This window comes from Culex quinquefasciatus, chromosome 2 (assembly GCF_015732765.1).
Source record: "Culex quinquefasciatus strain JHB chromosome 2, VPISU_Cqui_1.0_pri_paternal, whole genome shotgun sequence".
In the NCBI taxonomy this organism is placed as follows: Eukaryota; Metazoa; Arthropoda; class Insecta; order Diptera; family Culicidae; genus Culex; species Culex quinquefasciatus.
The window spans coordinates 38,795,093-38,807,774 of NC_051862.1; the positions used below are offsets into that span (position 1 = coordinate 38,795,093).

Consider the following 12,682-nt stretch of genomic DNA (forward strand, 5'->3'; position numbering starts at 1 on the left):
AGCCGGCAACGTGTATATTCAACAGGTGTCAAAACAAACAAGCGAGCGGTTGTCACAACAAACAAAACTTTCCTGCACGTGGTTGCGCGCGCGCAGGGAAAATTGGAACTGTGACTAGTTTTGTTTACAGAGATTTTTTTTATTGACAATTCAACAATACCTACAACAGGTGCATAACAAATAACATGAATGTTTACAATAAAAGTGCTTATTTACTTGCGGCTCGATGTAAACACGATCGCCGCAAACGCCAGTAAAATTGATGGAATGTTGGCAGTTGATGAGCTAGCTGAAAGCGTAGAAACAAATGACCATTAGTTTACTTTCGCAACAATGTGAGTCAGCAGGGAGTTCTTACCGTTTGGATAGCAAATCCCCCCACTTAGTCTGTGGGTTTCCTTACAAACGCACTCTGCGTTGGAGCACTCCAGTGTTTGCTGGTGGGGACCTTGGTGGAATTGGTAGCAATCCTTGTTCTCGTTGCAACTTGAGCCGTGTGCTAAAAAATGGAAACAAATCGAAGATCAAAAATAAAATAAATCTATTTCTAATCTAAACACTCTTAAAGTGGCCAATCTTCAAATCTCACGTAATTCATTGATGGTAGCGTTGTTGAAAGTTGTGTTTTTTTTCTGCGCTAATGCACTTCTTAGTACTTGAGCCAAATTTGTCTCTTGGCTTCGAGTGTTGAAATCATGCGTCAAAGAAAACTTTTTTTTTTCTGGTCTGCATTAACTATTTCGTAGGCAGACTTGCACGTCAAACGCATGAAAAACACAAAACATCAAGGTTAAGGTTAATTCGTCAGTATATGTGTTTTAACAAGTTTTGCAAAATACGTCAAGGTATGCAAATAATACATACTGTTCCTTGAACAAACCAGCGAACTCGAGTATTATCGACAAATTTCCTGTGCCAACTTGTTAATTTTGGCAAATGACTGTTTGTATGTTATCTTTAGAATTTTTTACATAATAAACAATAAAGTGTGAAAAAGCTACATTTATGTTAACCAAACGTAAGAAAATACTCTGTTATACAATCTAGAAGACCTTTGGGTTTCCTTTGCAAATGGTTTGAAAACAAATATCCCGTGAGAAATGTTTGCTTTGAGAAGAATCAGGAACTTCAACAAAAGTGATACCTTGTCTGAATATTTTGAAATTTTATTTTACTTTTTTTATTCCAAATGTAAATTATATTTAAAGTGTTGATACGACTCTTTCACCAAATTTTCCCAAAAGATAAAGGGGCAAAAAAAATATTGCTTCAATTCGAATTTTATTTTGTTCTTATAAAATTTTAAATAACTTTGAGAGTTGAATGTAAACTAAGCGGAATCATTTTTATATTGCTTATAAATATTGCATTTTAAATCAAATAAAGACACTTAATATTACACACTGCATGTACAATTTTTGTAAACACCTTTGATTAAATTGATTAAATTGTACAGTGAATTAATAGAATTGAAAATTTATAACTAAATGCACACATTTATTTTTGAATAAAAAATATGTTTTAAGTTTTATTTTAAATTTCAAAAAGTATTTTGCTCTTATAAAATTAGTTAAATTTGAAAAAAAAAACGTTAAGGGAGCGTCTTTTATTGCGTAACGCAAAAATTTGGATTTTTTGACCCCCTCCTCCCTCGTATCAAAATTTCAATACAAATTTTGAAAATTTTGTTTGGAGAATAATCCAACCTGAACACCCCTCCCCCCGACTCCGTAACGTAATAAAAGAATGCTCCTTAACAAAAAATCTTATTCTTGCAGCAATTCCCACGAAAACAGTATGAATCGAGAAAAATCAAGCCTGGCATTTAGAATCTGGTTTTCAAAATATATGAAAAAGCAGACACTTAGACAAATTATCTTTGATGATTTTTTTAAATTATATAGTGAAGTCAGGTTAGTAATTGTAATTTTACTGAAAAATCTTACTTCAAAATTCGTGTAATCGATTTCGACTTTAAAAAAACTTATTTTGCAAAACCTTTAAGAAACCCTTGCTTGTTCACTTCCCATTAAGCTTATTTAGCTTGAAAGTACTGACATGTCAACATAAGGTCCCGATGGAAATGAATGCTGCTCCTCTATATCGTATAAATACCAAGGTTCTGATGTTATTTTGTCGCCTCAAAAGCGGTAGAAGATTTGTCAACATTCTGTTTGCAATTCCTTTGTGAAGCTATTTACTTTTCCTGTCATTTTTGAACGAATAAATATCCTACTTTTCTGTACCGTAAAACGGGGTGACTTTGATAGCCGGGGTGACTTTGATAGGTTTGCGATTTTTCCGCAAAATGAAGAGTACAATTTAAATACGTAAGGAATGGTTCAGAAACATACTGACCGTGGTAGAGAAGTGTTCAAAGTACCTCATGAAGAACTTTTCATAAATTTTTGAAAAGTTTATAAAGTTAGTTAACTATAGTTAAGAAAATGTGGATGAAAGTCATTATTTTAAACTTCTCAAAGTGTTATGATTTTCTCAATGAACATGATTTTTAATCGGAAAACGGATTTCGGATTCTTTGGACAATTTTCCACTAGGAGAAGGTTAAATAAGTTTGTAAATAATAAATAATATGTGTTTTTGAAACACAATTAAAAAAAATCTATAAATTTATAGGCAAATTCAGTTGAACAAATTTCATGTAAAATGTAAAAACTTGTGATTCGTGCTTCGAATTCAGTATAAAATGCAATATAAATCGATAATTTTATAAACAAAACTATTTTTAACAAATTTCAGGCAAAATTCCGACTTTTTAAACATTTTACCTAAAATTTATATGTAAGCTTATAAACTTAGTCAACTTAATATAAACATTGATTTTTTTTTCTTACAAACTATATCAGCTACTTTAGTGATGGTGCATTTAACGTACAAATAAAGTTTGAACATCTTAAATATGATTTAAACAAGAAAAACTATGACTATCAAAGTCACCCCGGAATTAAAACCAAGAATTTTTAACGTAACTATTTTACAAAACACTATTGAAAAAACTTTTTTTTCCAAAATAGTGCATGGACTTTGTGTGGCCTACCCCAGTACATGTTTTAAAAATAATAATCTTGAGAAAAACCTTACCTGTTGGAAAATATTCTAAAAACAAATTGAAATCCTATCAAAGTCACCCCGGTTTACGGTACCAAAAATAACAGAATCGAATAGCAACACTTTTCAAAATAAATGCTGAAAAGTTCTACCTTTCAGCACTGCGATGGGTGCTGAAAAGTTGAACTTTTCAACACTTGTTTCGAAAAGTAACACTTTTCATCATTTTTTGATTTAAACGATTTAGTGCAGGGGTGACCAAAGTATGGCCCGCGAGGTGATTTTTTGTGTCCCGCGGATCCATTTTGAATAATTATGTAAAATGGCCCGTTGTTACCTTGTAAAGTGATTTTTTACTTTTTTTTAAATTAATTTTTATTTTAAACTTTTTTATGCTTTTCTCTTTTATTTTTTGTTGATTAAAAATTAATGGTTTATTAAAATGTTGATCTTCATTTTAGGACACCGTTTCAATGTGAGTAAAACTAGTAAATATCGTCAAAACTTTCATCAAACATTTTTTGGAAATTCAAGCTTAGACAGAAACAAGGTTGAAATCGGAGGAATAAGGCTGTTGCAAGTTTTTAACAATGCTTTTTTCGACAAACCTCTCCTCCCCCTCCCCATTATCTCGAAAAATCATGGGCGAAAATCGTTTTTTTTAAACGTAGAATAATGTATGGAAATTTTTGTGCAATCAGCTGAATTATTTAAAAATGAATTCCTTTACGTTTACAATCGTTTTGGGCTTGTTCTGGTTTATTCAAAAATAATTTGAATTTTAGAGAATTTTCGATGAATATTTTTTTTTGTGGCTAGAAGTTTTTTTTTAAGTCGAGTCTTTCATTTTTTTTGAAAATAACGATTGCAATCCAACTTTACGGGCTCAACACATTTTTTAACATTTTTTGTTGAAATGTTGAAATTCTGACTCTCAACGATTTTTTACTAGCCACACTTAATTTATTGATAAAATTACGCCGTTGCATAAATTATGCAGGTTACATGTCGGCCATTTTTTGAAGTATAAAAAAAACAATTTTATTGAAAACTTTTAAGTACAAAAAAAGTAAAATAAAAGTACATTTAGCTGAAAACATTTTCCAAAGACCTTAAACAATAAAATCAACAATACCTGTAATGTCGTTCTACGCATAATTATCCAATGTCATTTTTGGACGATTCTGACTTTTTATCATATTTAAGTTTAGTGTTACGTATACTTTCCGAAAAACACATAAAATGTAGTACTTTGTTAAGAAAATCATTGAAAACAACACCAAGTCTGTTTGTCCCATCGTTGATCTTCTACGCATAATTGTCCCACCAAGTATTTTCTATCACGAAATCTTGAGTTTTACGATGCATTTTATCTTGTTTACCTATTTATCTGCAAGAGGATTACAAATAAGGGTGATAAAATGTTAACCGGGGTGTTTATGCCGAGCTTCCGTGGCCGTGAGGTTACGGGTTTCGCCTTGTAAGTGGAAGGTGATGGGTTCGATTCCTGTCTGGCTCGGCAAAGTCAGATCCCTTAAAAGAGTAAATATGCTCACTGGGAATACTGACCGGTAGGGGATGGGTTTCGACTAGCGGCGTGCTGGGTTTCCAATCCAGAGGTCGTGAGTTCGATTCTCGTACCGGGATGATGAAGTTTTATGGGGCGCATAGGGACCCACGGGACAATTAGAAACACAGAAATCGATCGAAAAATTTCAATCGCGTTTTTCTCAGTAGCCCTTTTTTTGAACATGGGACAGTTATGCGTAGAACGGAAGTGTAGAAAACTGCCATTTTGTGTTTTATATTAATTTTTATTAACGAAAATGATGAAAAAATAATAAAAGTTTCAAAAAAACTTTAGTTAGTAGATTTATTTTCTAGTTTTTTTTAGAATAAAATAATGTAATTTATTTTTATAAACATCTAATTTTGTAAATTTGGCCCACAAGCTCATTTGAGCTTCAAATTTGGCCCGGTCTCCAAAAACTTTGAGCACCCCTTATTTAGTGACAAAATACATGAAAATTTGACTTAAAATTTCACTCAATGGGTGTTTTTCGGAATTGCAAAAAATGTTGTATGGAACTCGTTGCAAAACTTGATTTTTTCAGCACTCGAAACGGCGAACTCGTTGGATAATGTACGACTCGTGCTGAAAAAATCCTCTTTTTGCAACTTGTTGCACAAACTACTATTTTGATAATTGAAAACGTTGTAAAAAAATTTGGAATGTTTTGGATGAAGAAGTTTGACTTGGTTCATGTGACTTTGCCAGTGTTTTGAAAAGTCAACTTAGGCAGTATTCGATCAACATCTTCAAAATATTAAATAAAATTAATTGTAGTAATTTTAACGTGACTATTAACTTAATTCGATACATTTTAGAAGAAACATAATTTAATTTGTTTGCAAATATAAATTTGAAATGCAAGCAACGAAAGTATTGGAATAAACGAAATGTAATGGAAAATGTTAGAAAACAAATAAAACAATAAAGAAATAGTCAAAATTAAATAATAAAAATAAATAAAACGAGAGTAGTAGGGTAGGGTAGTCATCAATGAGACACTTTTGGTTTTCAACTTTCAACGATTTTTCTAATTTTTTCATCAGCATGTTTTAATGAGCTTTTTGTTACATTTTCTTTCTTTTAATGTGTTCTAACATTGACCAAAATATGAGATCGATCCAACATCTACAGCCAGAGTTATTCAACTGTCTCATTGTAGACGCACTTGGCAGGAACAATGAGACAGCTGGGGAACAATGAGACACACTACGAAAATCAAGATTTTTCTAGTAAAACATCATGTTTTTGTATTGTTCCTTTGCAGGTGACTTGCCTTGAACATTTTAGAGCAATTTTGCCAACATGAAACTTTACTTAACAAAGTTGTACTAAAAGTATTTAAATTTTGTAAAATCCATATATTTATACCAAATAACTTTGTATTTATGGTTAAATGAAGTTTAAACTCTATAAATATGCCAAAATCACTTTTAATTCATGTTTTGAAAGATTTCCATCGATTTTGAAAAGTTTATTGAAGAAAAATCAAAGTGTCTCATTGTTACCCATGGGCTGAAATGAGTGGGGAACAATGAGACAGTCCTGGATTGTGGTTGTATTCTAAATTTTGGGCAAATCTAATGAAAGGACATTGTAGCCCAACTTAATCCCTATGGAACGTCGAAAGACATTTGAAGAAATATTAGTTTTGGTGTAAATGGCAGCCTACAAGCGAAAAAGTATTTTTTGTCCATGATTTACTTTTACACCCCAGAATCAAACATTTATGAATTACTTTTCAAGAGAGCGTTCATAACCAAAGCCACTTATATGGCAGACGTGTATCCAGTAGACACACCTTTCCCCCAAATATGAGCCTGATTGGTTGAAACTACGACTTATGAGAGCCATTTTATCATTGTTCCCCGTGTCTCATTGATGACTACTCTACCCTACAACCAAACTCATCCCTCAAAAACAAATTTAAAAATAAAATTGACCAGTAGTACTGAACCAATCTCGAAACTCACCGATCTTCCGCTTGCACGTGGTCACCACCGTGGCCTGCCCGGTCGCGTTGTCGTGGGCATGATCCGAAAACGGGAAGAACGCCTCGCTACACTCGCACTTGCCCTCACTGCACACGGATCCAATGCTCAGCTGGGCGATGCACTGGTTCGATTCGGTACAGTTGCCCTCGAACTGGACCACCGGCAGGCAGCTGTTCCGTTCGGCGTTGGCCACGAACCCGTGCACGCAGATACACTTGCCCTGGTGACAGCTGGAGTTGGCCGTGTGGTTCGAGCAGTCCACATCCTGCTCGCACGGAACCGAAACCGTCGTTTCGTTCACGTGGGGACCCTCGACCACCGAGTGGCACGTGTCCTGGAAGTCGAGGAAGTGCTGCTGGCAGGTACAGTTGTTGAAGACATCCTCACAGTGCGAGAAGGGATCGTGCATGATGCACTGTTCGTCCACTTCGCACGTTCCATTCAACGGGACCGACTCTGGAGGAGGAAACACGAAGAAGAAAGAGCGTTGTTAGCTAAGGCTAACCTCAAAACGCGGTGGGGTTGGCCTTACTGCTGATGCATCTCTTCATCTCTCTGCTGGGCATGAATCCGTCCTTGCAGATGCACATCTGGCTCGTCTCGTTGCAGAACGAGTTCTCCGAATTGCACGGACAAGTGCCACCGATCTTGTTCGAGTATGAAATGCGCTATCCGAGAAGAGAACAATCAACTATAGCCGCTTTCGAACATTTCCAACTTACCTGGGGTTCACATTCGTCAGTTTCGTTACGTTCTTTATGGATACAATGGCAGGAACCGTTGACGCACGTGGAGCTGTGGTAAACACCTTGGAAGATCGTACAGTTCGCGTCATCTGTGCACTCCAGATCGATAAGGTCTTTATCTTCAAGGTAACCAAAAAAAAAAAAAAAACAAGAAGATCAAAAAATTAAAAAGCAGGAACAAAAGTCTCGATCGCGCACTTACCACTAGATCTCACGGATGGCAGAACGATGGTGACCCCGAAGGTCACCAGCATCACCAGAATTGCGCACTTTAGCATCGCGGTGCTACCCTTGGACGTTGACGCCGGCGGATGATGTTGACCTTGGACGGACGGACTCGCAGAATTGGGAAGATTCGCGTGCTATCGGACCTTATTTGGAGGGGCAAACGAGCACGACTAATTACCGGGCGCAATTGTTCGTTCGGACACAAATGTGAGTGCGCTTGCTTGCGGTGCGATCTATTGTGATATCGTATCGGGTAATTTCGTTTTGAGTGGTTCGCGCAAAACTTCCGTTAAATTGTCATGGTTTTCGGGGGAGCGAAGATCATCAGTGAGTGCTCGTGATGGAGCGAATTCATCTGATGGATAATGATTGTAATTTGGCCTTTGTGACCATGGGCAATTTGTTAATTATTTTTGAAAACAACATCCAAATGATTTTAGTCTATTGCATCTTAGAGTAATTTTTTTTTTCAATTGTCAAAGTGTGAAAGGTTTTTTTCCCCAAATATTTATTTCGTCAATACTTAGATTTTTTTTGAAAACTAATGAGGCCGATGCAAATATTTTCCAAAGTTTCAAAAAATTGTTTTATAATGCTTTTTACACTAGCTCAGTTGTTTTGCAATCATTAGTTTTCAAAAAATGACGAAAACAAAAATTTGAGCGAAACATAATCGTTCGTCGAAAATTTTCAAAAAATCAAGAGATTTAAAAAAAACCAAACATGCTAAAAGATTCTCAAAGCAGGGGAATGCACTAAAATTAATTTCAGCTGATTGCACTTGAATGTCCATTGAAATTTAAAATTGTGAAAGGGTGAAAAAAAAAACTTTTAAAAATATTATTAGCCTGTACCAGCCTGATTGCAAAACAACTGGTGCAAAATGCATTTTAATCATTTTTGAAAATATGGCTTGTTATTTCCTTTTGGTATATTTTGCATTGAAAAATAAAACGATTTACATTAAAAACCCTTTTAAAGTACTAGTTAATTTATTTGTTTTTTTTAAAGGTTGCCAGCAAAAGCAAACAATATATAGCAGTGAGCCAAACATCGTAACAAAAAGTGGTTCTAAACAAATTTGTAGGTAATGTGACAGTTAAAAAAAACACTGAAAGAAAGACACGTAATTTCTTCGAGTTTTTGAATTAATTAATTGAATTTGAAGTTGATGCATATGTGCCTTGTCTAAATATTTTTGAAAAATTCAAAGCTCCATGCCTCCCCTCGAGTTGATTCTGCAAAAATTCTCACAAAAAACGCGCAAAATGATCAAAAACTATACGATTCTCCTGACAGTTTTTTTCACATTTAACATTTATTATTTGTTCAATATTCAAAGATACTAACATTTAAAAGTTTAACTCAGGATTGCTAAATATTGTCAAATTAGCATAATTTATAAAGCAAATTTCTAGGAAATGTCTGATGTCTTCAAACAAAATTATCCACGTGGTCTATGGATGGACCCTTAAAAGTGTCCCCCTTCTAAAAATATATTTTTCTAAATTCATTTTGCACCTTCATTTTGGCTTGGTAATCACGGGAAAAACAAGATTTATCTAAAAAAACACAGTTTAGATAAAAATGGACTTTAATAAACCAGTTCAAAAATATATTTTTTTGTGATTTTTGGTAAAATTTCAATTTTTAGTGGTTTAAAATAATTAGATTTTTGTTCGATATCAATGTCCTGTTTGCACCGCGAAAATTTTATTTTTATTTTTTGTCAAAACTGATTTTTTTTGTTCAAATTTAGAGATGTCTTACACTTGTTTTCAAAGAAATGTTGAAACCATGTTATTTCACTTTTTCTTTGGGTAGCACAGCAGTTGTCCCGACCCCCCTTCGATTTGGGTGAAACTTTGTCCTAAGGGGTAACTTTTGTCCCTGATCACGAATCCGAGGTCCGTTTTCTGATATCTCGTGAAGGAAGGGCGTTACGAACCCTTTCATTTTTGAGCATGCGAAAAAGAGGTGTTTTTCAATAATTTGCAGCCTGAAACGGTGATGAGATAGAAATTTGGTGTCAAAGGAACTTTCATATAAAATTAGACGCCCGATTTGATAGCGTACTCAGAATTTAGAAAAAACGTATTTTTCATCGAAAAAAAACACTAAAAAAGTTTTAAAAATTCTCCCATTTTCCGTTACTCGACTGTAAAAAAAATTTGGAACATGTCATTTTATGGGAAATTTAATGTACTTTTCGAATCTACATTGAACCAGAAGGGTCATTTTTTCATTTAGAACAAAATTTTTAATTTTAAAATTTCGTGTTTTTTATAACTTTGCAGGGTTATTTTTTAGAGTGTAACAATGTTCTACAAAGTTGTAGAGCAGACAATTACAAAAATTTTAATATATAGACATAAGGGGTTTGCTTATAAACATCACGAGTTATCGCGATTTTACGAAAAAAAAGTTTTTCAAATCGGGCGTCTAATTTTACATAAAAGTCCCTTTGACACCAAATTTCTATCTCATCACCGTTTCAGGCTGAAAATTAGGCTGGTACAAATATTTCCCCCTTCAAAATTGGCCCGAAAAATCAGGGGGCAAAAAAAATATTTTTACAATAAACTTCAAAATTTCAATGAAAATTCAAATGTAACCAGCTGAAATCAAATTAAAATACATTCTTCTGCGTTTAAAATCATTTTTAGCATGTTTGGGTTTATTAAAAAATCTTAAGATTTTTTGTAAATTTTCGATGCATAATCTTTTTTTTCGATACAATTTTTGTTTTTGTCAGATCTTAGATTTTTTGAAAACTAGAGATTGCAAAACAACTGAACTAGTGTAAAATGCATTTTGAAACACTTTTTTCATTTAAATGTGAAGACTATGGCTTGTTATTTAAATTTTTATATTTTTTTATTTTTTTGCCCCCCCCTTGACCTCGGCCAGGGCCGAGGGACAAAAACTTTTTTAAATATTTGCATCGGCCTTATTGAAAAACATCTCTTTTTTCGCATGTACAAAAATGGAAGAGGTCGTACCGCCCCTCCGTCACGAGATATCAAAAAACGGACCTCGGATTCGTGATCAGGGACAAAAGTTACCCCTTAGGACAAAGTTTCACGCAAATCGAAGAGGGGTCGGGGCAACTGCTGTGTGAGTTGGCGGAGAATTACCCATTGTTAAATTCAAAATAAAATGCTATCGATATTCAAGTTTTTGAATTGGTAATTAAAAATAATTCAATACCTGCTAACTAAGTTAAGCAATTCATTCAGTGATGAAATGGCAATCGACAAAGTTTTGACATTGAAAAGTCATGTTTTTGTAGCAAAAATGCAACCACCACTAAGGGTCATGCTTTAAAATTATCCAGCAATTAGGTAATTTGAGCAACACAGATATAATTCCACACTCTCCATCGCAACATTCTTACCCCAAGCATTGCGCACAACTTGTCAGAAATTCTACATCCTGAAACGCTACGTCCTTCGTGCATCGTCCCCGTGCAGGATTGGTCAGCAATGCTCGCAAAAATGTCACATTTAATGTCGTTCAAAATGTCATCAACATCATATTACGTGATTTGGTCGAGATACAACCACAATTGAATGTTTGCCATGCGCAATACGAGCTGTCAAACTAGCAACGAGGTTTGCTTTTCGAAACATGAAAACATGGTGCTAATTTGTATGGAACAAGATATGTCAATTAAATGAGATAAAATCCTCCGAAATAAGATTATTAATTCAGTGTAGTCACACTTAAAATTATTGATTTCAATTGATTTCTGCACCATGAAGATTGCTCAGAATGTATTTCATTAGTCCTACCCTCACCACAATCCCCTGCAAATAATTAATATTGGCTGAATTTGCATATTATTCTTTTAATTCTTTGAAAACCTGTCCTATAAACATTCTTTTTGTCCCTGCGTATTTCGCTTTAAGAAGATTTTACGCAGTCCAAAGAACCATTAGTTTGGACGATATTTATTCAGGTTATCTGATCCCTTTTCTGGTTAAAAATTTTCCACAATCTATCTGCCCCGGAAGCGAGCTAATCAGGTGATGATTTCGTGTGTTTAGTCAGAATCTGTAACGTCACGCTATGCACACAGTCTGGTTTGGGGGAAAAATATTTACATTGTTCGTATTGATTTGGCTGAAATTTAACTCAAAACAGATTATTTGATTAAGTGCGCAAACTCACGAATGTTCGTCTTGCCTATAGCTCCTCATCTGAAGTTAAAACTGCCGACGCTATTTGGTCAATAACTTCCGCATGTCAATTAATAAAATTTGGAGTTATACATGCTATGCTACTAATCAAGTCCATTTAAGTCGTGACTGTATTGCGTGCGTACGTACGAGGAAAAAAAATGGTTAAATTCGGTGTTATCCAGCAAATCCTAATGGTGCGCTAGTGTGCGTGCTGAAAACGTCATAAAAGGTCTATTGCGGTACTAAGTACCGTGAATAGGGGTGTTATTGATAATTTTTGTTTTTAAGATGACTGACAATGGCAGATTTTTCTACCATCTAATGTTTTGAGTACAGTCCAGGCTCGATTATCCGAAGGTTGGTACGGGACTTCGGATAATTGAATCACGATCAATTTTATTTTTCTTTTTCTTGTTTTAAACATCAAACTCGGGTTCTGCAACCCCATTTTAGTCAAATTTGAATAGTTGATAGCCTATTGCATTTTTTCAATACTTCAGCACCGCCATTTTGGCCACCATCTTGGATTCAAAAGTTTTAAATCACTTTAACGTAGTTTAGGGGTCATACTTTAGCTCGACAATAAAAAATTAGGCAGCGAAAAAAAAATATTTTTTTCGTGATTCGATTATCCGAAGTGAAATTTTTCCGAAGCCTTCGGATAATCGAGTCTGGACTGTATATATTTAATGCTAAAAAAAACAACTTAGTGATTTTTAAGGATGTCTATAAAAGACTAAAATTTTGCAGAGCTCGATTTTTAACACGCACTAAAATTGCCAAACATGTCGAGTCTTGGTTTTAAATTTTCAAAAATATGTTTTTCGAAGGATTTTGACATAGCAAATCTGACCAAATTTGATTCTGAATTATCGGCATTTGAAAATTAAG

The 12,682-nt window shown here is 34.4% G+C and overlaps 1 protein-coding gene across 1 annotated transcript; it reads right to left on the reverse strand.

Moving 5' to 3' along the window:
• Window positions 1–123: 123 nt before the first annotated feature.
• Window positions 124–7,840, reverse strand: LOC6037840 (tenascin). The gene is made up of 6 exons (XM_038256273.1): window positions 7,582–7,840; window positions 7,356–7,498; window positions 7,166–7,301; window positions 6,613–7,089; window positions 359–499; window positions 124–289 (listed from the first exon to the last, which is right to left on the reverse strand). Exons 1-6 carry the CDS (start codon window positions 7,655–7,657, stop codon window positions 213–215), a joined length of 1,050 nt encoding a protein of 349 aa, XP_038112201.1. The 5' UTR covers window positions 7,658–7,840; the 3' UTR covers window positions 124–212.
• Window positions 7,841–12,682: the final 4,842 nt, after the last annotated feature.